This window comes from Entelurus aequoreus, linkage group LG06 (genome assembly GCF_033978785.1).
Source record: "Entelurus aequoreus isolate RoL-2023_Sb linkage group LG06, RoL_Eaeq_v1.1, whole genome shotgun sequence".
NCBI lineage: Eukaryota > Metazoa > Chordata > Actinopteri > Syngnathiformes > Syngnathidae > Entelurus > Entelurus aequoreus.
The window spans coordinates 35,021,026-35,048,186 of record NC_084736.1 but is presented as its reverse complement, the minus strand read 5'-3'; the positions used below and the strand labels follow the sequence as shown (position 1 = coordinate 35,048,186).

Below are 27,161 nucleotides of genomic sequence, written 5' to 3'. Positions count from 1 at the left end.
GCGCTCCACCTACGCCAGCCAGCCCTCATCTGCTCATCAACACCCGTGCTCACCTGCGTTCCAGCGATCGACGGCGCGACGAAGGACTTCACCCAATCACAGATGCGTTGGCGGCTAGCGCGTCTGCTATACAAATAAGTAGTCCTTGTTGTGTTGCTACAGCCAGCCGCTAATACACCGATCCCACCTACAACTTTCTTCTTTGCAATCTCCATTGTTCATTAAACAAATTGCAAAAGATACACCAACACAGATGTCCAGAATACTGTGGAATTGTTCGATGAAAACAGAGCAGTTTGTATGGTGACACATTGGGTACGAATACTTCCGTTGCCGTCGTGACGTCACGCGCATACGCATCATCCAAAGACGTTTCCAACCGGAAGTTTAGCGGGAAATTTAAAATTGCACTTTATAAGTTAACCCGGCCGTATTGGCATGTTTTGCAATGTTAAGATTTCATCATTGATATATAAACTATCAGACTGCGTGGTCGGTAGTAGTGGGTTTCAGTAGGCCTTTAAGTTGTTCAACAGTCCGGGTGTCTCTGTTGTGGTATTTTAGGCTTCATAATGCGCCACACATTTTCAATGGGAGACAGGTCTGGACTACAGGCAGGCCAGTCTAGTACCCGCACTCTTTTACTATGAAGCCACGTTGATGTAACACGTGGCTTGGCATTGTCTTGCTGAAATAAGCAGGGGCGTCCATGGTAACGTTGCTTGGATGGCAACATATGTTGCTCCAAAACCTGTATGTACCTTTTAACATTAATGGCACCTTCACAGATGTGTAAGTTATCCATGTCTTGGGCACTAATACACCCCCATACCATCACAGATGCTGGCTTTTCAACTTTGCGCCTATAACAATCCGGATGGTTCTTTTCCTCTTTGGTCCGGAGGACACCACGTCCACAGTTTCCAAAAACAATTTGAAATGTGGACTCGTCAGACCACAGAACACTTTTCCACTTTGTATCAGTCCATCTTAGATGAGCTCAGGCCCAGCGAAGCCGACAGCGTTTCTGGGTGTTGTTGATAAACGGTTTTCGCCTTGCACAGGAGAGTTTTAACTTGCACTTACAGATGTAGCAACCAACTGTTGTTACTGACAGTGGGTTTCTGAAGTATTCCTGAACCCATGTGGTGATATCCTTTACACACTGATGTCGCTTGTTGATGCAGTACACCCTGAGGGATCGAAGGTCACAGGCTTAGCTGCTAACGTGCAGTGATTTCTCCAGATTCTCTGAACCCATTGATGATATTACGGACCGTAGATGGTGAAATCCCTAAATTCCTTGCAATAGCTGTTTGAGAAAGGTTTTTCTTAAACTGTTCAACAATTTGCTCACGCATTTGTTGCCAAAGTGGTGACCCTCGCCCCATCCTTGTTTGTGAATGACTGAGCATTTCATGGAATCTACTTTTATACCCAATCATGGCACCCACCTGTTCCCAATTTGCCTGTTCACCTGTGGGATGTTCCAAATAAGTGTATGATGAGCATTCCTCAACTTTATCAGTATTTATTGCCACCTTTCCCAACTTCTTTGTCACGTGTTGCTGGCATCAAATTCTAAAGTTAATGATTATTTACACAAAAAAAATGTTTATCAGTTTGAACATCAAATATGTTGTCTTTGTAGCATATTCAACTGAATATGGGTTGAAAATGATTTGCAAATCATTGTATTCCGTTTATATTTTCATCTAACACAATTTCCCAACTCATATGGAAACGGGGTTTGTAGTTGTGTACGAGTATTCGGCTGTGTACAAGTATTCTGCTGTGTACGCGTATTCAGCTGTGTACGCGTATGTAGTTGTGTACGCGTATGTAGTTGTGTACGCGTATGTAGTTGTGTCGACGTATTTAGTTGTGTACACATATGTAGTTGTGTATGAAGTTGTGTACGTGTATTTAGTTGTGTACGTGTATCTAAGTGTGTAGATGTATTCAGTTGTGCACATGTATGTAGTTGTCTACATGTATGTAGTTGTCTACATGTATGTAGTTGTCTATTTGTTGCTCGATGTGAATGGTGAATGAGGTGATGACGTCACAATGTAGCGATCTTACCTGCCCGCTTGCCGCCATAGAAGTTGGTGTACTCCGTAGACGTGATGTACCTGCGCAGGTGAACAATGTGCTATAATGACATTACTTTAACTATTGATTTAACAATGTGCTAAAGGTCTTTTACGAGCACTAATTACATTACTTTAACTATTTATTTTAAATCAATGATTGAACAAGTCAGCCAGCCATACCGTTGAAGTTAGCATGCTAATATTAGCCGTCAAGAAAAGAACAACACAATGATTATTAGTCGCCGACTCGCCATTATAGTCAAACTCACATTTTGTCTTTCTGATGCTGACGCTTGCCCATATTTGCGTCTTCTTGGCGCTCAACTGGAAGACTTTCTGCTTCTTTACACTTGCGACACCCTGGCGTTCATCTGCTTCTTCTTCTTCTTCTTTGATTTAATGGCAGTTTCCAAGCAACCGTCTGGTGTGCATTGGCGCCACCTACTGACATGGAGGTGGAACCTACTCTATATTCTTTTATTTAACCCTGTCTTTTTTTAAATATGTAGATAATTAAATTAGCGCTACCTACTGACATGGAGGTGGAACCTACTCTATATTATTTTATTTGTTATGTTATACAAATTATGTGGGCTCTATTGATAACTTCACTAACAACTTTAATCTGACGCCCTGCGCAAAACCATTGATAGTATAGCACCGCTAAAGCTAAAAAGGGCCTCTAAAAGGCGTACCCCATGGTTTACAGAAGAAACTAGAGCTCTTAAATGATCATGTAGAAAGCTGGAACGCAAATGGCGCGCGAATAAACTTGAGGTTTTCCATCAAGCATGTAGTGATAGTTTAATAATTTATAAACACATGCTTACCTTAGCTAAAGCTAAATACTACTCAAATCCCCACATCTGTGGTCCCCTCCAAGGTTTCTCATTGTCCCACTGGGTTGAGTTTTTCCTTGCCCTGATGTGGTATCTGAGCCGAGGATGTCGTTGTGGCTTGTGCAGCCCTTTGAGACACTCGTGATTTAGGGCTGTATAAGCAAACATTGATTGATTAGCATTAGCGCCACCTACTGACATGGAGATGGAACCTACTCTATATTCTTTTATTTAACCCTGTTTTTTTTAAATATGTAAACTATATGCTAACTCATTGCCCACAACTGCTACATGAGAGCAATTAGGCCATAAGGTGAACCAGGAAAAAGTGGCTAGAAAGTGATTTTCGTTCCCACGTCAGGGCACTACTCTTTTTTTTGCATTTTTGCATAGACTATGCCATTGTGGACATTAGGTTAAAAGTTCTCCGCAAAATATCCTGCCGTTTTTTTTAGAGCCATAAATGTATAAAAATAGGAATTACAAAAAACGAAAATCTTATGCAGCGTTTTTTTCTTGTAAATGTATTTACATTCATTCTGGAAACAGAATCTCTCTCACAAATTGACATTAATACATATACCTAACATTTGAGAGAAGTATTTTAGCATTGGTATACTTTAATTTGAGTTTAAAACATGAAACATACAAAAAAAAATTAAAAAACGCTTCAAAATAAGTGAATAGCAACCTGTACATCTGAACATACACATGGTACATTTTGCTAAACAATGATGTTTTATACATTAAAAATTTCAGTAGATACTGTGTTATAAGAGGAAGTAAAAAATGTAATAAAATAAAGAACACTTTGGCCCAAAATGGCTGACATCAATCAAATTATCAAATAATGCCGAAAAATGGAAATACATAAAAAACTGCATTACAGTTTAGAATCTGTACACAATATGGTACAAAACAATATTTACATGAACAAAACAATGTGTTGATGTCACAGCAGGTCTTGAGTATTTCTTCAAATACATTTTTTATTATTTTGTCTTAACTTTGCACATTGTTAAAGCCATATCTGAAGAATTCTTTGAGATTTTCTAGATTTTCCTCAAATTTGGCACAAACAAACTATGATTATTATAAAAAATGTTAAGGTCAACTGCACTGTAACCTCTCATTCTATTTTTAAAGTATTTACCTGAAGTAACTTTAAAAAAAAGAAATAGTAAAATACTCTGAGGGATTTTTCTCAAATGGGGCAAAAAATAAATTTTTTATTAGAGAACTAACTGATTAACTGTGACTTTGCGTATTCTGAAGGAGGGAGACATTGTTCATCTCTTAGCTATTATTATCATCAGAGCCATCTTCCCATGTGCTTTTATCCTCTGTTTCCATGGAAATATTGGCACAATTTTGGCACCGACACAAATCAGTACAGGGCAGTCTTGCAGACATACAGGAACATCTTCCTGTCTCACATTTGCTCTGCTTGCAGCCGCAGTGGACTACCTTTAACACACTATCAGGGGCAGGATTTGTAGTCATCCATGTCACTTTTAACTCCCCACTCTCAATGTGCCATCCATTGCCATTGGGTGAAGGGGCAGACATTATACCTTTGAGAGAATGTCTCATGAAGCACAATGTCCTAGTCCACTCAGCAGTGACACAACTTGTGAGGAACCTGTTAAATGTCCAATACTTAGACCAAGACATAATGATTTGAGTGTCTGCCTCTGACCTTTAGATGCAAGATACATAATGTCTTGACAAACAGATATCACTTTTAGGTTAACATCTTCTGGAATATCAACATAACAGGCTAATGTTGGTTCCTCTGTTGCACCTACAATCCAAGCAATAACATTGTACAGTTCAAGTGGCACAACAGATTTTGCATCGGACACATTTAAAATCATCTGATGTGGGTGGCCAGGGGCACGTCATACCGGGAGAGTCACATAGTAGCTGCTTCAATATCAGTGCTGCATTAAAGTGTCCTCGAGTTCTCAGTAGTTTGCGGACCAGCTGTTGTTCTTGCCATGTGTTCAGTGTCACTTTCACCTTGGCTTACTGCAGTTGACTCAGTTGTGTCTGTACCTGATGGATGAGGTAGCCTGTCTATCAGCTTATCTGCAGACAATGTCTCAACAAAATCCAGTTCGCAGATGTTGCGCTTGAAACACCAGTTGGGGAAAGTCCAGTCAGCCTTCTCTTTAATTGATCCTGCCTGCAACATAAGAACACAGGGAAAGATGAGCACAAGGGTGTAAATAAAGATATATTCATAAGTATTAGTAGTTTAAATATACTATCAAAGCCTTTTTTTAAATTATTTATTATTCTTTTGATATTTTCCAGTATAAAAGTGTTTTACATAGCTGCCAAAAAAACCTTCTGTTGTTACCCGTAGTTTGAAGCATCACAATCTTCATGTTTTTGCACCATATTTAAAAACTTTTGTCATAGCTGTTTCATTCTCAGCACCTCCTGATTAACAATTATTCTTTGGCGGATGATCCTCTCGCAGAATATGTTGTAGCTGGCATCAAAGGTTGGTTCACTTCTGAAAAGAAACACACACACACACACACACACAAACACACACACACACACACACACACACACACACACACACACACACACACACACACACACACACACACACACACACACACACACACACACCCACACACACACACACACACACACACATTTAATATGTGCCAAAAGGTATGCAGTCAAGATTGTAGCTACATACAAACAGCCTTTACAAGTGCATCTAAAACAAATGTAATATCATGGAAAAGTCAATTAAAAAAGTGATTTATTCTATATTCATTTCATAATTATTGACACTGTATCTGTCATGCATCTATAATCCATCCATCCATTTTCTACGGCTTGTCCCTTTTTGGGGTGGCGGGGGGTCGCTGGAGCCTATCTCAGCTGCATTCGGGCGGATACACCCTACACAAGTCACCACCTCATCTCAGGGCCAACACAGATAGACAGACAACATTCACACACTAGGGCCATTTTAGTGTTGCTAATCAACCTATCCCCAGGTGCATGTCTTTGGAGGTGGGAGGAAGCCGGAGCACCCGGAGGGAACCCACGCAATGACGGGGAGAACATGCAAACTCCAGGACCTTCGTATTGTGAGGCAGATGCACTAACCCCTCTTTCACCGTGCTGCCCATATGAATTGTAATTTATAGTGTGTATATAATTGATAATGCAATTTAATGACTCACACTTCTTCTTTTGCGGTTCCAGTAAGTGTTACATCAGACTTTGTCATGAAGCTGGTGTACTGTCTGGAACAGGACTTGTGGTACCGCACTTCCATGGCCACACAGTCTGTCTTCAATATGCAAGAGAATGCTACTGTCTTGCTTTATCCTGGCACCTTACACATTGAATCATCCTAAAAGATGATTCAATGGTTTGTATGTGTGTAAATGCTACGTGTAGTGTGTGTGTGTGCGTGTTTACCTGTGAAAGATGGTCCCTCTGTCGTTTGCCTCCCACAGTAACTCTCTTGTACGTTTTCTTGCAAATGATCCAAATGGCAGGAAGCACAGGGCCAGCAGAACCGATAGGCAAGCCCGTCTTCGATCTAAGTTTTTTCTTTGGAATGTCCGATGCCACAAACTCATCTTGACCCACATCCAGCCGATTGGCCAGTTTTTCGGTAGAATCCAAACGCTTCTTATCAATGAACCGCCGGTAACAAGTCGGGTGAAGCCCAGCGTCATCAGGAATATCTTTAAATTCAACATCGATACAGGATTTGAATGACTCGGCTACTTTATGAGACTCGCCATCACAGCAAAGCCACCGTTTTAAACAATTCCTGTAAGTATCCCACCTTCTGATAGTGAAATCATTCACCTCTTCATTCCTAACAGACGTAACATGCTTGTAGCATATTTTGTTGTTCTTTTTTCAAACTTTTTTAAAGGTAATTTAGAGTATTTTCCTCTTCAGCGCTAGACGTTGTTGACATCGCCATCTTGGATTTGCGCGGCTACCCGATTGGTCGAACGTGAAGCACGTGACAAAAACGTCACCTCTTGGGACGAAAATACGCCTTGCAAGAAATAGTCCCGACTTTAAACACTAATTTAAAAAAATTGCCTGGATGTCCAGTGGAGAACTTTTTTATCTCATTGAAAACCAAAATATATTTTTTAAGAACCAAAAAATATTAAACGGCCATACATGTAAATGAGACTATGCGAAAGCGTGATCACATCTCGGTCTAACAGTACATATTCCCAAATTCTGACCACGAAATGTTAATAGCCAAATACGTTCTTCAACTTGTTTAAGTCAGGGTCCACGTAAATCAATTCATGGTATAGTGGTCAATAGTATGGAATATGTGCTGTACTGTGCAATATCATGGATTCTCTTACTTTGCAATCTTCTAATACAAGTTTTAATCACTCTTTTAGGAACAAATGAAGCGCCTTTTCGACATCAACTTCTTGCTTCCGCTCCTACAGGCTCTCGGGAAATGTAGTTCATTCATACGGCGTGTCACTAGGTGATGGGTCCACGCATGCGCCAAACGTCACTTCCTGGAGTTGCCTTTTTTTTTTACGACGGAGCTGTCACGCCAAAGTTCTTCCCCCTACAAAAACCTTCCCCCTCCCATTTACTTCCAGGGTCATTTCCTCTTACGTAATTTCCTTATACTTACGTCATTTCCTCTTACGTCATTGACAGCGATCGATAGCACTTCGGCTTTGACTGCCCGTCGCTGGAAGGATACTTGTTTTTTTTTTTTTTTAATAATATAGCGTTAACAAAACGTCTGTATTAATCGGACAAGTATTAATCGGACAAATTAACTAGAGGATATTCCTGACTGCACATTTGACTCGCGGACATATGCGGAAATGAATAACAGTGTACAATAAGTTAATTCATTATCAATCAACATTATCAAACTTTATTAAAACTTAATTTATTCGTTAAATTCAGTTTTTTTTAGTTCTCTGTGTAAGTGAACTAAATTAAAATGACATTTATGTGAACTTAATTTTTTTTTGTTTCATTCGTTGTTTTTACGTCAGCGCTCAAGTAAGAGGAAATGACGTAAGAGGAAATGACCCCGGAAGTAAATGGGGGGGGGGAAGGTTTTTGTAGGGTAAAGAAATTTGGCGTGACAGAGCCTTGCGACGTCATGTTGTGTGATATTTGAATGTTTAATGCATGTTTAGTGTAAAAATAACTTACCTGGGAGTGAAAGAGATCAATAATACAAGAGGTAGATCAGAAAGTATTATCGTTTGATTGATTGAGACTTTTATTAGTAGGTTGCACAGTGAAGTACATATTCCGTACAATTGACCACTAAATGGTAACACCCGAATACGTTTTTCAACTTGTTTAAGTCGGGGTCCACTTAAATTGATTCATGATACAGATATATACTATCATATATACTATCATCATAATACAGTCATCACATAAGATAATCACATTGAATTATTTACATTATTTACAATCAGGGGTGTGGAGAGGATATGGACATCAAGTAGTGGACATAGAGAGAGAGAGAGAGAGAGAGAGAGAGAGAGAGAGAGAGAGAGAGAGAGAGAGAGAGAGAGATCAGAAGGCATAAGAAAAAGAAAAAGTATCTGCATTTGATTGTTTACATTTGATTATTAGCATATTAGTTTAGGGTTGTAGCTGCCTGGGGGTGAACTTTTATTGCGGTTTTGAAGGAGGATAGAGATGCCCTTTCTCTTATACCTGTTGGGAGCGCATTCCACATTGATGTGGCATAGAAAGAGAATGAGTTAAGACCTTTGTTAGTTCGGAATCTGGGTTTAACGTGGTTAGTGGAGCACCCCCTGGTGTTGTGGTTATGGCGGTCATTTACGTTAAGGAAGTAGTTTGACATGTACTTCGGTATCAGGGAGGTGTAGCGGATTTTATAGACTAGGCTCAGTGCAAGTTGTTTAACTCTGTCCTCCACCATGAGCCAGCCCACTTTAGAGAAGTGGGTAGGAGTGAAGTGGGATCTGGGGTGGAGGTCTAGAAGTAACCTGACTAGCTTGTTCTGAGATGTTTGGAGTTTAGATTTGAGGAGATGGCGTCCTCTGTGGAGTGGTTAGGGCGATAAGCAAACTGGTATGGGTCGTCACATTTGAAACAGCGTTCACGCTTCTGTCATTGCAATGCAGGCCGCACGGGGGCGCCACTGATTAAGCTCGGTTTTCTAGGAATTTATTTTGGAAAATGTTTTTTTTTTTTAAAACAAGGCTTACTTAAGTACCTTAATTGTATATCTGCAGCCTGACAAAAGTAGACGTTTAATGATCAGTATTGTGATTTGATGTAAACAAAGTAGGAACAAAATAATAATATTGATTTATTTGCCATTTTAACCCTTGTGTGGTGTTCGGGTCTGTGGGACCCGTTTTCGATTTTTATTAAAAGAAAAATGATACAATTAATTAATTTTTCAAACCGAGACTCACTGGCTTTGGCTCATTTTCTGTGAAGAACATATATCAGAATACATATTTAATGAACACACACCATACACCCCCTACACATTTCTATTACATATAAGATGTCCGGGACCACTGGACCCGGGGCTAATAGAAGTGTGGACACACACACACACACACACACACACACACACACACACACACACACACACACACACACACACACACACACACACACACACACACACACACACACACACACACACACACACACACACACACACAAAACAAAAACACACACACACACACACAGCAGGCGTAAACGGGAGGAACAGAGTGTAGGTACACAGAACATCAGAGGGTCAAATGTGCGACAAAATGAGCGCGGACAGTGTTGACAAACAATGTTGCGACCTTGTGTGGGAACCGCAGGTGCAGAAACACAAAAGAAGAATCCCTGTGGGATGCAGAAACTGGCAGAGAAACTTCCATGCAACGTTCATATTGTTGTTACTCAGCCAGTGTTTGTGGGTCTTAGACTTAGACTTACTTTTTATTGTCGTTCAAATTTGAACTTTACAGTACAGATAAGAATGACATTTCGTTGCATTAGCTGGTTGGCAGTGCAGGATAAAAAAGCAATAAGGTGCAGATATAAATAAATAGATTACTGTAAAGATAAATATATTGCACTTTTGCATATGCATCTACGTTTATGGCTGTATGTTATATTGTCTTTATATTCCAGCGAGTTCATCCATTTTTGGGGGTAATTGAGGGGATTATTATGATGCGTTCAAGAGTCTTACGACCTGAGGGAAGAAGCTGTTACAGAACCTGGAGGTTCTGCTACGGAGGCTGCGGACCTCTTTCTAGAGTCCAGCAGTGAAAACAGTCCTTGGTGGGGGTGGGAGGTGTCTCTGCAGATTTTCTGAGCCCTGGTCAGGCAGCGGCTTTTTGCGATCTCCTGGATAGAAGGAAGAGGAGTCCTGATGATCTTTTCCGCCGTCCTCACCACTCTCTGCAGACTTCCAGTCTGAGGCACTGCAGGCTCCAGTCCAAACAGAGATGCAATTGGTCAGTAGGCTCTCTATAGTGCCTCTGTAGAATGTGGTGAGAATGTGGGGAGGGAGCTGTGCTCGTTTCATCCCACGCAAAAAGTGCATGCGCTGCTGAGCTCTTTTTACAAGAGCTCCAGGTCATATTGTCAGGTATCTGCACCCCCAGGAACTTGGTGCTGCTTACCATCTCCACCGCTGTGCCGTTGATAAAGAGTGGAGCGTGGCTGGACTGGTGCTTCCTGAAGTCGACAATGATCTCCTTGGTCTTGTCGACGTTCAGGTCCAGGTTGTTGGTTCTGCACCAGTCAACCAGATGTTTCACCTCCTCCCTGTAGTCCATGTCGTTGTTGTCATGGATGAGGCCCACTACTGTCGTGTCGTCCGCATACTTCACAATGTGGTTAGTAGTAGACCTGGCGCAGCAGTCATGGGTCATCAACGTGTACAGCAGCGGACTCAGGACGCAGCCCTGGGGGGAGCCGGTGCTCAGGGAGATGGCACTGGAGGTGTTGTTGCCCACTCTCACAGATTGGGGTCTGTCTGTGAGGAAGTCAAGCAGTCAGTTGCAAAGGGGGGTACTGAATCCAAGGGTGGCCAGTTTGCTCACCAAGTGCTGCGGGATGAAGTCCAGAAACAACATCCGCACGTGTGTGTCCTTTCCTTCCAGATGTGCTAAGCTCAGGTGGAGTGCAGAGGAGATGGCGTCCTCTGTGGAGTGGTTAGGGTGATAAGCAAACTGGTATGGGTCGAATGTGGGGGGAAGTCTGGAGACAATGTATTCCTTTACCAGCCTCTCGAAGCACTTCATTACAGATGTTTTTTGGGATAAGTCAGTATTTTAACATAAAAATGCAACGGGTCCATCAGACCCACAAACACTGGCTGAGTAACAACAATATGAACACCACACAAGGGTTAAGGCTGCTGAGCACATGGTTCAGATTTCTGTGCGGTTTTCAAAATAAATATTGTATTCTTAAGTAATGTTTGTTTAGTTTTGAGTATAATTTATTATCTGATATAGTTACTCAAAGAAAAGAAAAGAAAGCCATTCTAACATATCATGCATGATAACATGCATGACAACAACATATCATGCATAACAATAACATAACATGCTTGACAATAACATAATAAGTGCCGTCAAACACGTTTTGATTGATTGATTGATTGAGACTTTTATTAGTAGGTTGCACAGTGAAGTACATATTCCGTACAATTGACCACTAAATGGTAGCACCCGAATACGTTTTTCAACTTGTTTAAGTTGGGGTCCACTTAAATTGATTCATGATACAGATATATACTATCATCATAATACAGTCATCACACATCACACGTTGGCGGAAGTGACGTCATCTTCGCGCATGCAAGCACCGACTGTGTCTTCCGGTACCTATCGAGTAAACATGAATATGACTATGACATCGAGTAGTGACGTGCTGTCTGGTCCACATAAACATGACTATGACATCATCGAGTAGTGACACGCCGTCTAGTCCACATAAACATTAATATGACATTGAGTTGTGACGCGCCGTCTACTCCACATAAACATGAATATGACTATGACATCATCGAGACGTGCCATCTAGTCCACATAAACATGAATATGACATCATCGAGTAGTGCGTGCCGTCTAGTCCACATAAACATGAATATGACTATGACATCATCGAGTAGTGACGCGCCGTCTAGTCCACATAAACATGAATAGGACTATGAGGGGGGACGGCGTGGCGGAGTTGGGAGAGTGGCCGTGCCAGCAATCTGAGGGTTACTGGTTCAATCCCCACCTTCTACCATCCTAGTCACGTCCGTTGTGTCCTTGAGCAAGACACTTCACCCTTGCTCCTGATGGGCCTGGTTAGCGCCGTGCATGGCAGCTCCCGCCATCAGTGTGTGAATGTGTGTGTGTGAATGTGGAAATAGTGTCAAAGCGCTTTGAGTTCCTTAAAAGGGTAGAAAAGCGCTATACAAGTACAACCCATTTACCATTTACCATATGACATCATCGAGTAGTGACGTGCTGTCTGGTCCACATAAACATGAATATGACTATGACATCATCGAGTAGTGATGTGCCGTCTGGTCCACATAAACATGACTATGACATCATCGAGTAGTGACACGCCGTCTAGTCCACATAAACATGAATATGACATTGAGTAGTGACGCGCTGTCTAGTCTACATAAACATGAATATAACATTGAGTAGTGACGCGCCGTCTAGTCCACATAAACATGAATATGACTATGACATCATCGAGTAGTGACGCGCCGTCTAGTCCACATAAACATGAATATGACTATGACATCATCGAGTAGTGACGTGCCGTCTATTCAACATAAACATGAATATGAAATCATCGAGTAGTGCCGTGCCGTCTAGTCCACATAAACATGAATATGACATCATCGAATAGTGACGCGCCGTCTAGTCCACATAAACATGAATATGACTATGACATCATCGAGCAGTGACGTGCCGTCTGGTCCACATAAACATGAATATGACTATGACATGATCGAGTAGTGACGCGCTGTCTGGTCCACATAAACATGAATATGACTATGACATCATCGAGTAGTGCCGTGCCGTCTAGTCCACATAAACATGAATATGACTATGACATCATCGAGTAGTGACGCGCTGTCTGGTCCACATAAACATGACATCATTGAGTAGTGCAGTGCCGTCTAGTCCACATAAACATGAATATGACTATGACATCATCGAGTAGTGACGCGCCGTCTAATCCACATAAACATGAATATGCCTATGACATCGAGTAGTGACGCGCCGTCTCGTCCACATAAACATAAATATGACATCTAGTAGTGACGCGCCGTCTAGTCCACATAAACATGAATATGACATCGAGTCGTGCCGCGCCGTCTAGTAGACTCTACTACTTCCGTGTTGGTGTTAAGTTGTTGCACAGTGGTGTACATCCATATATATATATATATATATATATATATATATATATATATATATATATATATATATATACATACATACATATACATGTGTATTAGAGATGCACGGATAGGCAATTATTTCATTCGCAACCGCATCACAAAAGTCGTCATCCACCCGCCATCCACCCGAACTAACATTTTATCAAAACCACAACCGTTCGCCACCCGCCCGTTGCTATATATCTAATATAGACGATGCAAGCATTCCTGTTAAAGAAAGGAGACTGATCCAATGCAGCAGAGACATTCAATGCGTGCCATGCATTAAAGGCCTACTGAAACCCACTACTACCGACCACGCAGTCTGATAGTTTATATATCAATGATGAAATCTTAACATTGCAACACATGCCAATACGGCCGGGTTAACTTATAAAGTGACATTTAAAACTTCCCGGGAAATATCCGGCTGAAACGTCGCGGTATGATGATGTATGCGTGTGACGAAGTCAGAGTAACGGAAGTTATGGTACCCGTAGAATCCTATACAAAAAGCTCTATTTTCATTTCATAATTCCACAGTATTCTGGACATCTTTTGCAATTTGTTTAATGAACAATGAAGGCTGCAAAGAAGACAGTTGTAGGTGGGATCGGTGTATTAGCAGCGGACTACAGCAACACAACTAGGAGGACTTTGTTGGAGCGCTAGCCGCGCTAGCCGCCGACCTCACCTTGACTTCCTACGTCTCCGGGCCGCCAAACGCATCGGGTGAAGTCCTTCGTCCTTCTGCCGATCGCTGGAACGGAGGTGAGCACGGGTGTTGATGAGTAGATGAGGGCTGGCTGGCGTAGGTGGAGAGCTAATGTTTTTAGCATAGCTCTGTGAGGTCCCGTTGCTAAGTTAGCTTCAATGGCGTCGTTAGCACAGCATTGTTAACCTTCGCCAGCCTGGAAAGCATTAACCGTGTATTTACATGTCCACGGTTTAATAGTATTGTTGATTTTCTATCTATCCTTCCAGTCAGGGGTTTATTTTTTTGTTTCTATATGCAGTTAAAGCACGATGCTATCACGTTAGCTCGTAGCTAAAGCATTTCGCCGATGTATTGTCGTGGAGATAAAAGGCACTGAATGTCCATTTCGCGTTCTCGACTCTCATTTTCAAGAGGATATAGTATCCGAGGTGGTTTAAAATACAAATCCGTGATCCACAATAAAAAAGGAGAGTGTGGAATCCAATGTGCCAGCTTGTATCTAAGTTGCGGTCAGAGCGAAAAAAGATACACCCATCACTGTCTCTCAAGTCCTTCACTGTAACGTTCCTCATCTACGAATCTTTCATCCTCGCTCAAATTAATGGGGTAATCATCACTTTCTCGGTCCGAATCTCTCTCGCTCCATTGTAAACAATGGGGAATTGTGAGGAATACTAGCTCCTGTGACGTCACGCTACTTCCGGTACAGGCAAGGCATTTTTTTATCAGCGAGCAAAAGTTGCGAACTTTATCGTCAATTTTCTCTACTAAATCCTTTCAGCAAAAATATGGCAATATCGCGAAATGATCAAGTATGACACATAGAATGGATCTGCTATTCCCGTTTAAATAAAAAAAAAATCATTTCAGTAGGCCTTTAATATCTCTTGGCCACGCATTAGAGGCTAAGAGATATTAATGCGTGATAATATTATTTATCATTATTATAATATTATTGTCATTTCCATTAAGAAAGTGTTGACTATTATAATTTTTTCCCCTGGTCTTTAGTATTCCCTTTTTTAGTTTGTTGCGTACCACGTTTGCAGCCGGCCTTGCCATCTTTTTATTTTTTTCTTCTTCTTCTGTTGTGTTGTGGTGTGCTGTGTCACGCCAAATTTCTTCCCCCTACAAACCCCCCCCCCCCCCCCCCCCCCCCCCCCATTTACTTCCGTGGTCATGTTTCCTCTTACGTCATTGACAGAGATCGATAGCACTTCGGCTTTGACTGCCCTTCGCTGGAAGGATACTTCGTCTTTCACAGCTGCTGAAATCTGAACAAATCGATTATTGTTTTTTTTTGTACAGGTGCGAAACAGGACAGTCGCGTGCGGGTTAAGGACCCCCGGCAACTTTGTGACTTTATTGGACGCAGCCCCGGAAGTAAATGGGGGGAAGGCTTTTGTGTGTGTGTGTGTGTGTGTGTGGGGGGGGGGGGGGGGGGGGGGAATTTGGCGTGACAGCTGCAGCAGTGCCTGATGAATAATTGCCTGTTTCAAAGAGTGCTGCTCGTTTTTCGTATGTGGGTAACAACATTTAACTATGTATTTTTTTTTTCTGAATTGGTTCAACCGCCACCCGCCTGAATCTATTTAAAATCTATTTTTTTCGTCATGCATTCGCCCGACCCGCGGATTATCCGCGGTTGTGTCCGCAAACCGCGCATCTCTAGTATATATATATATATATCAGTGGAGGCTCCTCCATAGAGGTGGAGGAGGCCTGGCCTCCCCAATAATTTGAGAGAAGAGAGAGATTTAAAAAAAACAATAAATTTATTTATTTTAACAAAAACATATTTTTTATTTTTTATATTCATATTATTTTAGTTTTGTTCATAATCTAAATGTTCCCATGGCTAAAACCCAATATTGCAATTGTAAAGCAACAGGCCAGATTTCCCTATCAGTTTGTATTAAGGGAGGCCAGGCCTCCCCTAGGAAATTAGCTTCTCATAGAAGTCAATGTAATGCATGCTTTTCCATGCCAATATGTGATTGGCCAGATCACTGAAAATGGGTGGGCAACGGAGGCCTGGCCTCACCATGCATTGTGTCCAGGGCTGAAAGATTGACATTTTGTTCGTCCAATCACATGCTACTGGTTCATTTGGAATCAATCCTTTCCTTTCCTAATCAACACAGAAGCCATTTTGAGAATTCGCCAGCCACTTCAGTCAAACAAACACTCGCCATAGTGGCTACGAGTGTCCTATCAACTTGTGCTTTTCAGGAAATTTAGAGAACACCCCTGGCTATCATCCGTGAAGTTTATAGCTCATATAGCCAAATACTTTTGCTTAAAACGACCTCGGAAATCGGTGGAGTGGAGTCCAGGAGAGAGCATGCCGCCCCTCAGCTAAACCAGATGTGAGTTGAACTAATTAGATGTCTCTACCAGTGTTACACCACTAGTTCTCAGTAGTAATAACACTCCATTTTGTCTGTGTTTCTCAGCAGATAAAGCCAACTGGAACCATATTTTTACATATTTTATATTAAATATATTGAATAAAACTACATATGATAAAGAAAGTGTTATCTTATCTTTTTTATATGCTAAACTTGATTAAATTGGTGATTACATGTTGAAGCTGTAGAAGAATGAAAAATGTAAGCTAAACAAAATTGTTTTTAACTACATAATTAAAATTCCTGCCTTTTACACATGTTCACTTGGCGTTTATATAACATCCAAATGTCATTTCTCAGCTTAATTATCAGGCAGGCTCATAGACTTACAGCAATGTAATTTCTTCAGGAAGGCACAAGGCTAAGCTCTGCACAATGAATTGCATCAGCAAGAACTTTCTGACTGTAGCTTACACTCCAAATAGTATGCCTTTGGCCAGCACAAAGACAGATAAGAGAACAGGGAACATTCCATCGCGAGTGAAGTGAGCAAGCGGAAAAAAATGGCCTCCTCAATTCTGGAAGTCACCAGCCTCCACTGATATATATATATATATATATATATATATATATATATATATATATATATATATATATAAAAAGTTCCCATGCAGGCCTATAAGGGGCAGGAGTGCGCTGGGCGCGTGATTGGCAGTCGGGCACCAGCATACCGTCTTTGACCTCACCTGTCTGTAGACCTCCGCTTTATATAGGCTAACATTTATTTTGTTTCCCGAGTATTCTGTTACTTGATTATTGTAAATAAAACAATCTTCAATTGCGCTGCTGGATCAGTTTGAATTAGTGGATGGAAAGCGGGAAAAGGAAGAATACGTGACAAGGAAGGCTGTGTATGGTGTGAGTCAGACAAGATGCCCATGCCAAGTGGAACAAACATTTGAAACAAAGGGGTTATAGGAACAATCACTTTCAGTGTTTTATGCCACTTCAAGTTGTCAAAGACGCGCTGTGGAAGCACAGCCGACAGGATTGCGCACCAAACAGGAAGCAAGGCCAAAGCGCATGGTGCAGGAGAACAAAGGACTTCTTTCATTAAGGTTTGTGATAAACCATCAAACTCATTCGTTAAAAGGACTCTATAGTAATATAAAGTGAGTTTTTCTGGACATTATCATGCAAGACATGTTTATTTTTGGGACCGCGATCACCGCGTAATGATTTTTAAAGGTTGCATTACAAACATCTGGTGGCGGGCTTGCGCGCGCGCGCCCGACGGCCCGTTAATGGACATTTAATTCCCAAATAGGATAAAGACTATTTTTGGAACCTTTTATATTCACTTGGAAGTGTAAACATTTTTTGATGTACCAAGTGAAGGATTTTTGTTGATTAAAAGAGGAAAATGTCAACTAATAATTCAGACGAAAGAGGGGAAATGACGACGATCGCGCAGGAGGCTTCTCGTGTGCGCGCTGCCAGAATAGGCAAAATGTCACACATAACAAGGCGAATGAATATTGTGCGCAATTTGATGGTGGATGCAGAGGCTTTAAAAGAAGTGAAAATAAATATGAGCAAGTTTAATGAGTTCCTAATGGAGTTTAAATCTCTGCACAGATCATATTCTGAAGGTTTAGAGCCAGACGAGCGAAGAGCTGATGACCAAACATGGTATCAGCCTAAAATTGCTCTAATAGATGCCTTTGAAGCTGAGGTGTCCCGATGGATATCAGATCTTGAAACCCCTCAAGCCACACCTGTGCTCCTCCACCCGAGGACATTGTTATATTTAAAGACAGTGATTTATTAACTGGTCATTTTAAGGACAATTTAGAGGAGGCGGACAGCCTATATAGGCATGAACTAACTGGTCACCCAGGCATAGTGTCAAGCAGGGAGGGCATCAGTCAAGTCTTTCAGTTCAGGAGAGTCGTCCAATAATTCCTCTTCATCATTGCGGATTAGAGCGGAGGCGGAGAAGGCTGCTTTGACAGCCAGGGCAGCAAGGTTGCAGGAAAAGCACAATATCTTGGAGCAGGAGTTAATGTGCAGGGAAAAAGAGTTAATGTGCAGGAATAAAAGAGAGTCTTTGGAGCTAAAAACAGAAATAGAGGCGGCTAATGCTAAAATTGACTATTTGAGGGAAGTAGAAGGTTTAGAGGTGCATGGTGCAGATCAGAGAGCAGCGGTTACAGGGCATTTGATCCATCAAGGTGTGGTTCACCTGTGGGAGGCCCAGTGGTTAGGCCCAAGGAAGGAGTTCAGATGCAGTTCCCCACTACTCTGTTCGATGCATCTATACCCCAAGTTCCACCTGCCAGCTTCCAACCTCAACAGGCCCCAATTCAGCATGCCAGCCTCCAACTCCAACCCCACCTCAGCAGGCCCCAACTCAACTGCAGCATGTCCCAGTTCTACCTCTGCAGGCCCCAGGTCAGCCTGCCGGTGTCTATCCCCAGCATGCCCCCGTTCACCAAGCTGTGCCTGCCAGTTTCCAGTTCCAACCTCAACAAGCCACCCCCAGCTCAACACAGAACAATCAGCTGATCAAAATTCTGGAAGCCCAAAACGAACTGACAAAGATTCTTGTGAAACAGCAGCTTCTGTCCACTCTCCCACAAAGAAGTGTTCCCCTCTTTGATGGACAAATCTTGGAGTACAAGTCATTCATCCATTCCTTTGAACACATGGTTGAAAGTAAAACTGACAATGACAGGGACAGGTTGCAGTTTCTCATCCAGTACACAAAGGGCCATGCTCAAAAGCTAATCAAAAGTTGTGAATATATGTCACCAGACAGAGGCTACCAGAAAGCCAAACGGTTATTAAAAAAGAACTTTGGTCATGACTTTAAAATTGCCTGTGCTTACCTAGATAAGGTCCAGACCTGGCCTCAAATTAGGGCAGAGGATTCCAAATCCTTGCAGGAGTACGCCATGTTCCTCAGGAGCTGCTGTAATGCCATGGAGGAGACGGAGTACATGGATGAACTGGACACAGTGGCCAATATGAGAAACATTGCATTTAAGTTGCCCTTCAAGCTGAAGGAGAAATGGCGCAACAAAGCCTATGAGCAGCAGGAAGAGCACAACCGCAGGGTGAGGGTTTTAGACCTGGTTAGCTTTATAGAAAAGCAAGCTCGTGTGGCAGCCCATCCAGTCTTTGGAGAGCTAAGGGTACAGGAGGAGTCAGCCAACATAGGAAAGGCTAACGCTAGACCCTCTGTAAAGCCGCAACACTCAAAGTCAGCTGGTAGTAGTTTTGCCACGAGTATTACTATTAGCCCAATGGAATCCAAGCCAGAGTCTGACTCAGAGCCCATTTGTCCACTTTGTAAAAACAAACCCCCACTAGAGTTGTGTAGACGGTTCATTAAGAAGAAGCACAGAGACAAGCTTAGTTTCCTAAAGAGCCAGGGCATGTGCTTTGCCTGTCTTTTAATAGGGCACATGAGTTCTGTTTGTCCAAGTCGTCAGACATGTAGACTGTGTAAAAAATCTCACCCAAGTGTCTTACATTATGACAGGAAAGACAAGGTATCGAAAGAGGTAAAAAAGACTTCTAGAGATGTAAGCAGTGCAGGAGCAGAGCTATGTGGCCATATAGGGGCCGGGGACCATGAACCAGGAAAAGTCTGTCCCAACTCACATGGTAGCTGGGCTGGAAGTTTCTGCACTGGACAGCAATCATTTCCTACCCCTTCCTGTTGTATTCACACAGAAAGAAATGCCAGTCACCACAAGCAGCATCCCCAAACAGGAAGACATAGCACCATGGCCATATTTAGGCAACGTTATACTCCAGAGCATCAGCTCAAAGGTGGAGCTGTTGATAGGCACAAATGCTCCAAAACTGTTAGAGCCATGGGAGGTTATAAATAGCCATGGTGGGGGTCCACATGCAGTGAGAACGTTATTGGGATGGGTGGTTAATGGGCCATTTAGAGGTGGGAATAGTGAGGCAGTGAGTGCAACTGTGAACAGAATTTCAGTTGCAAATCTGGAGGAGCTTCTGATTTCCCAGTATAACCTGGAGTTCAGTGAGGTAGTGTCAGAGGAAAAGACTGAGCTGTCAGTAGAAGACAAACAGTTTTTAGAGATAGCCAAAGAGGCAGTCCTACAGGACGGACACTACAGCCTGACATTACCCTTCAGAAAGCCCACGTTCAACCTGCCCAACAATCGCCCAAGTGCCAAACAGCGCCTCCAAAGCCTGAAAAGAAAAATGGAAAGGAACCAGCAATTCAAACAGGAGTACATTGCATATCTCAATGACATCCTGGAAAACAACTATGATGAGGAGGTGCCAGAGGAGGAACTCAGCTAGACAAATGTTTGGTACATACCACACCACGGAGTGTACCACCCCAAAAAGAAGAAACTCAGGGTGGTCTTTGACTGTGCAGCCACCTACAAAGGTGTGCCCCTCAACACAGAGCTACTGCAGGGTCCTGACCTGACAAACTCTTTGATAGGTGTCCTTTTAAGATTCAGGAAGGAACCCATTGGGGTCATGGCGGACATCAAGTTGATGTTCTATCAAGTCAGAGTCGACAGGTCTCAGGTAGATTACTTGCGCTTCTTGTGGTGTCCACAAGGAGACACTAGTCTGAGCCCAAAGGAGTACCGTATGTTAGTGCACATATTGGGGGCAGTGTCCTCCCCAAGTCGTGCAAGTTATGCCTTAAGAAAGACTGCCAATGACCACCAAGATAGTTTTCCTCCTCAGATAGCTGACACCATCCGACACAACTTTTATGTAGATGACTGTGTAAAGTTAATGTCCACGGAACCAGAAGCTAAACAGCTGGTGAAAGATCTTACTGCATTATGCAGTAAGGGGGGGTTTCAGCTTACCCAATGGGTTAGCAATAGTAGAGCAGTCCTAGCTTCCATTCCCCAAGAGCAGAAGGCTAGGGAAGTTAGAACTCTAGACCTCGACAAGGATAGCCTCCCCCATAGAAAGGGCGTTGAGTTTACAGTGGTGTGTGAACTCTAACACCTTCCAGTTCAACATCAACATCATGGATAAGCCACACACCCGCAGAGGTATCCTTTCTGTTGTGAGCTCCATATTTGACCCACTCGGCTTTCTGGCCCCTCTAAGCCTCCCAGCCAAGCAGTTGCTACATGTGCTTTGGCAAAAGCGCTTTGGATGGGACGAGCCCTTACCCCAAGATCTGAGTGATAAGTGGGTGGATTGGACCAAAAGCCTGGAGGGCCTCAAATGTTTTAGCGTGACACGTTGCTTTAAGCCTATGGCTTGTGGAACACCTCTATCTGTTCAACTGCATCATTTCGCAGATGCCAGTGAAGGGGGCTATGGCACAGTGAGCTACATCAGGCAGGTCGGCCCTCAGAGAGCTGTGCATGTTGCATTTCTTCTAGGAAAGTCCAGAGTCCCCCCACTTAAACAAATCACAATCCCACGACTAGAGCTGGCTGCTGCTGTACTCTCTGTAAAGGTGGACAAAATGCTCAGGAAGGAATTACACCCAGGCCTGCAGCCATCCATCTTCTGGACAGACAGTCAAACTGTCCTCAAATACCTCCAAAATGACCAGGCACAGTTTAAGACCTACGTGGCCAACAGAGTCTCACTCATTCGTGACAACACAGACCTGTCTCAATGGAGGTATATGGGCAGTAAGGACAATCCAGCTGACGATGCCTCCAGAGGACTGAGTACTGGCCGATTCATGCAGCAAAGGAGATGGATACATGCTCCTGACTTCTTATGGAAAGCAGAGGAAAGTTGGCCTGCACAGGAAGCATGGGGCTCCAAGTCAGTGTTACAGGATGACCCAGAAGTCAGAAAGAACACTACTGTCTTCACTACAGTGGTAAACACTGAAACCCCCACAAACCAGCTGCTTTCCTCCTTTTCAAACTGGAAAAAGCTCCTTAGAGCAGTGGCATGGTATCTCAAGATGAAGAACACTCTAAGCTTGCTTGCTAAAAGGAAAAAGGAACTCCTCTCAGGTCAAACTGCCACCCGTTCACACAGCTACAACGTGAACAAGGAACTCAAATTTTTCAGGACCACACTTGGTGGACAGCGCCTCACAGTGGAAGATGTCTTTCAGGCCGAAAAGTCAGTGATCATTCATGTCCAAAGGCAATCATTCCCTGTGGAGATGGCAACACTCAAAACGACTTCATCTAGTGTTCGTTAGAGCAGCAACATCAGCAGGTTAGATCCCATGCTAGATGAAGGCATGTTAAGGGTAGGGGTACGTTGCATATATCTGCAATGCCTGAGCAAGCCAAGCACCCCTGTATCCTCCCCAAAGATGCTCATATCTCAACTCTCATCCTGAGACACATTCACGAACACACTGGACACAGAGGCAGGAACCACATGCTTTCTGAGCTCCGAAAGAAATACTGGGTGGTAAAGGGAAACTCCGCAGCCAGAAAGGTGATTTCAAAGTGTGTTGTGTGTCGACGTGTGAGAGGAAAAACAGGAGAGCAAAAAATGGCAAGTTTACTCCAAGAGAGAATCCTCCCTGACCTCCCTGCCTTTACTAATGTCGGGTTAGACTACTTTGGCCCAATCACAGTTAAAAGAGGGAGGAGCCTAGTCAAGAGGTATGGGGCCCTCTTTACTTTTATGAGCAGTAGAGCGGTGCATTTGGAGGTAGCCTACACACTAGATACTGACTCATGCATCCATGCTATGAGAGGGTTTGTCTGTAGGAGAGGACAAGTTAAGCACATTCGATCCGACAATGGCACTAACCTGGTGGGAGCTCAAGCCGAGCTCAAAAAGGCCCTGAGTTCACTAGATGACAGGAAAATCCAAGGCTCCCTTCTCTCTGAGGGAATTCAGTGGACATTCAATTCACCCGCAGCCTCCCACCACGGTAGAGTCTGGGAGGGGCTCATCAGGTCTGTCAGACAGGTACTCAACTCTACTCTCCACCAACAAGTCATTGATGATGAGGGCCTGCACACCATCTTTTGCGAGGCAGAGGCAATCCTCAACAGTCGTCCCCTCTCCACAGTCTCCCCAGATCCACAGGACTTCGAGCCGCTGACCCCAAACCACATTCTCCTTCTAAAAACTCAACCCATCATTCCCCCTGGCACCCTCGAGAAAAGGGATCTCTATGCCAGGCGCCGCTGGAAACAGGTCCAGTATATGGCTGACCTTTTCTGGCACAGATGGACAAGGGAGTACCTGGCGCTTCTGCAGGAAAGACAGAAATGGACTCAAGTGAGGAACAACCTGCAGCCAGGAGATGTGGTCCTGGTGGTCGACCCCACAGCCCCACGGGGCTCCTGGCCATTGGGCAGAGTACTGGAGACTCGGCCAGATGGAGGAGGCCTGGTCCGGTCAGTCAAGCTCCAAACAAAGACTTCAGTCATCAAAAGGCCTATCACCAAGCTGTGCCGCGTCCTGGAGGCTGAGGGCTGACTGGCCAGTCATGGAGACCAGACCACAAGACACACACAAGGGACGTAATGTATATACTTTTTTTCTCTCAAGGCTTTGCCTTTTGTTTGTTTATTATGGAATAGGCTCCTTTTTTTTGCATTAAATTAATGAATGTGATTGAGTCTGTAAAGATCAATCAGGGGCCGGTGTGTAGGAGCCAAGTAGAGAGCCATACTTGAATCTATGTTTATATTATTATTTTTAAGTGATTGATTTGTGTATGTCAGTGTGCACCCTTTGCAGGTGGTGAAAAGTTCCCACGCAGGCCTATAAGGGGCAGCAGTGCGCTGGGCGCGTGACTGGCAGTCGGGCACCAGCATACCGTCTTTGACCTCACCTGTCTGTAGACCTCAGCTTTATATAGGCTAACATTTATTTTGTTTCCCGAGTATTCTGTTACTTTATTATTGTAAATAAAACAATCTTCAATTGCGCTGCTGGATCAGTTTGAATTAGTGGATGGATAGCGGGAAAAGGAAGAATACGTGACAAGGAAGGCTGTGTATATGGTGTGAGTCAGACAAGATGCCCGCGCCAAGTGGAACAAACAGAGCGGTCTGAAATGTTCATCATAGATGTATTTCCACTGTTAGAGACATCACCTAAAAAGAAAAATCCGGAAATCACATTGTATGATTTTTTTGTATGTCACTGGGGTTTCATAAGTATTTGCACACATGAGAACATCGGTGTTAATATTTAGTGCAGAAGCCTTTGGTTGGAATTACAGAGGTCAAAGGTTTCCTATAGTTCTTCACCAGATTTGCACACACAGCAACAGGGATTTTGGCCCACTCCTCCACACAAATCTTCTCTAGGTCTGTCAGGTTTCGGGGCTGTAGCAGAGCGACACAAAGTTTCAGCTCCCTCCAAAGATTTTCTTTTGGATTTAGATCTGGAGACTGGCTAGGCTACTCCAGGACCTTAATATGCTTGGTATGGAGCCACTCCTTGGTTATCCTGGCTGTCATTGTCATGTTGGAAGACCCAGCCATGACCCATCTTCAATGCTCTGACTGAGGGAAGGAGGTTTTTGGCCAAAATCTCTCAGTACATGGCCCCGTTCATCCTCTCTTTAATAGAGTGCAGTCATCCTGTCCCCTTTGCTGAAAAGCACCCCCAAAGCATGATGTTTCCCCCCCATGCTTCACTGTAGGGATGGTGTTCTTGGGATGATACTCATCCTTCTTTTTCCTCCAAACCCAACGAGTGGAGTTTATACCAGAAAGTTCTGTTTTGGTCTCATCTGACCACATGACTTTCTCCCATGTGTCCTCTGGATCAGCCAGATGGCCATTGGCGAACTTCAGACGGGCCTGGACATGGGCTGACTTAAGCAGGGGAACCTTCCGTGCGATGCAGATTTTAAAGCACAACGCCGTAGTGTTCTACTGATAGTAGCCTTGGAAACAGTGGTCCAGCTCTCTTCAGGTCATTCACCAGCTCATGCCGCGTAGTTCTAGGCTGATTCCTCACTTCTTATCATGAGTGATGCCCCACGAGGAGAGAACTTACATGGAGCCCCAGTCCGAGGTAGATTAGCAGTCATGTTTAGCCTCTTCAATGTTCTAACAATTGCTGCAACAGTTAAACTATTCTCACCAAGCTGCTTCCCAATTGTCCCATAGCCTTTTCCAGCTTTGTGGAGCTCTACAATTTGTCTCTGGCCTCTTTTGACAGCTCTTTGGTCTTGCCATGGTAGCAGTTGGACTTGACTGACTGTGGGCTGCACAGGTGACTTTAATGAGATCAAAGGGGTGGTGGGTGGGTGATTAGTTGTGGGGTCAAGGTGGACTTTTTTTTTTTTAAGGTAGACTGACAGCTCTTTGAGAGTCATAATTCTTGCTGATTCTCATGTGTGCAAGTACTTATGAACCCCAGTAACATACAAATAAATCATTAAAAAATAATACAATGTGATTTCCGGATTTTTCTTTTAGATTATGTCTCTAACAGTGAAATACATCTATGATGAACATTCAGACATTTCCCTAATTTCTAAGTGGGAGAACTTGCAAAATTGCAGGTTGTGCAAATACTTGTGGACCTCACTGTATATATATATATATATATATATATATATATATATATATATATATATATATATATATATATATATATATATATATATATATATAATATATATATATGTATAAAAATATACACATATATATACATATATATATATATATACACATATATATATATATAAATATACACATATATATATAAATATACACACATATATATATACAGTATATATATATATAGTATATATATATATATGCATACACATATATATATATATACACACATATATATATACACATACATATATACATACATACATATATATATTACACATACATATATACATACATATATATATATATATACACATATATATGTATATATATATATGTGTATGTATGTATATATATACATATATATATACATACACATATATATATACACACACACACACACACACATACACATACACATACATATATATATATATATATATATATATATATATATATATATATATATATATATATATATATATAACATACATACATACATACATACATACACATATATATATATGTTCCCCCATTTCCATCAATATGTGAATTTTGCAACCAGAGGTGGAAGCAAGTTAGACATTGACTACAGCAACATCAAGCTGGCATTCAAAGCTGCACCCCACCCCCACCTCGGCTCCTCAGCCCATCTCTCTGTGATGCTAATTCCTGCAAACAAGCCTCTGCTGATCAGAAAGCAAGCTAAAGTGAAGCAGGTGAGGACCTGGCCAGAAGGAGCAATGGAAGCATTACAAGACTGCTTCGAAAGCACAGACTGGGACATGTTCAAGGCAGCTGCCACCGAAAATCATCACACAAGTGTGGAGGAGTATGCAGAGTCTGTGTCCACATACATTCAGAAGGCATGGAGGATGTTAGTGTGATCAAGAACATCCCTACACGGGCCAACGAGAAACCTGATGAACTGTGAGGTACGTGCAATGTTGAAGGCTCGGAACAACGCTTTTAAATCTGGCGACACGGTAGCACTTAAAACAACCAGAGCTAACCTGAACCGTGCCATTAGGGTTGCAAAGCGTGTTCACAGTCAGAAGTGCAGACTTCTTTGAGAACCCCACAAACACTAGACGAACGTGGCAGGGCATACATGTAATCACGGACTACGAAGCCACCCCCTGTCCCTGTGACAACA

At 42.7% G+C, this 27,161-nt stretch overlaps 2 protein-coding genes across 5 annotated transcripts in view; both read right to left on the bottom strand.

Annotated features, from left to right (window-relative positions):
* ppil2 (peptidylprolyl isomerase (cyclophilin)-like 2) overlaps positions 1-2,537 on the bottom strand; it is a 52,705-nt gene extending 50,168 nt beyond the window's left edge. The window contains exons 1-2 of the mRNA XM_062050616.1: positions 2,366-2,537; positions 2,086-2,135 (exon numbers count right to left, since the gene is read on the bottom strand). Coding sequence (XP_061906600.1) covers positions 2,086-2,135; positions 2,366-2,397 — 82 coding nt within the window. The 5' untranslated portion in view covers positions 2,398-2,537. The remainder of the gene's footprint in view (positions 1-2,085; positions 2,136-2,365) is intronic.
* A 1,068-nt stretch (positions 2,538-3,605) lies between these two features.
* Positions 3,606-6,999, bottom strand: LOC133651529 (uncharacterized). Of its 4 annotated transcripts, none has more exons than XR_009826429.1 (3): positions 6,392-6,999; positions 5,301-5,459; positions 3,606-5,123 (listed from the first exon to the last, which is right to left on the bottom strand). XR_009826429.1 is itself a non-coding variant. In XM_062049489.1 (3 exons), exons 1-3 carry the CDS (start codon positions 6,676-6,678, stop codon positions 4,884-4,886), a joined length of 606 nt encoding a protein of 201 aa, XP_061905473.1. In that variant the 5' UTR covers positions 6,679-6,999; the 3' UTR covers positions 3,606-4,883. The 4 variants fall into 4 exon arrangements, 2 of the variants coding, with proteins under 2 accessions (XP_061905473.1, XP_061905474.1); XR_009826430.1 differs by having other exon boundaries at positions 5,301-5,456; XM_062049489.1 differs by having other exon boundaries at positions 5,381-5,459.
* Positions 7,000-27,161: the final 20,162 nt, after the last annotated feature.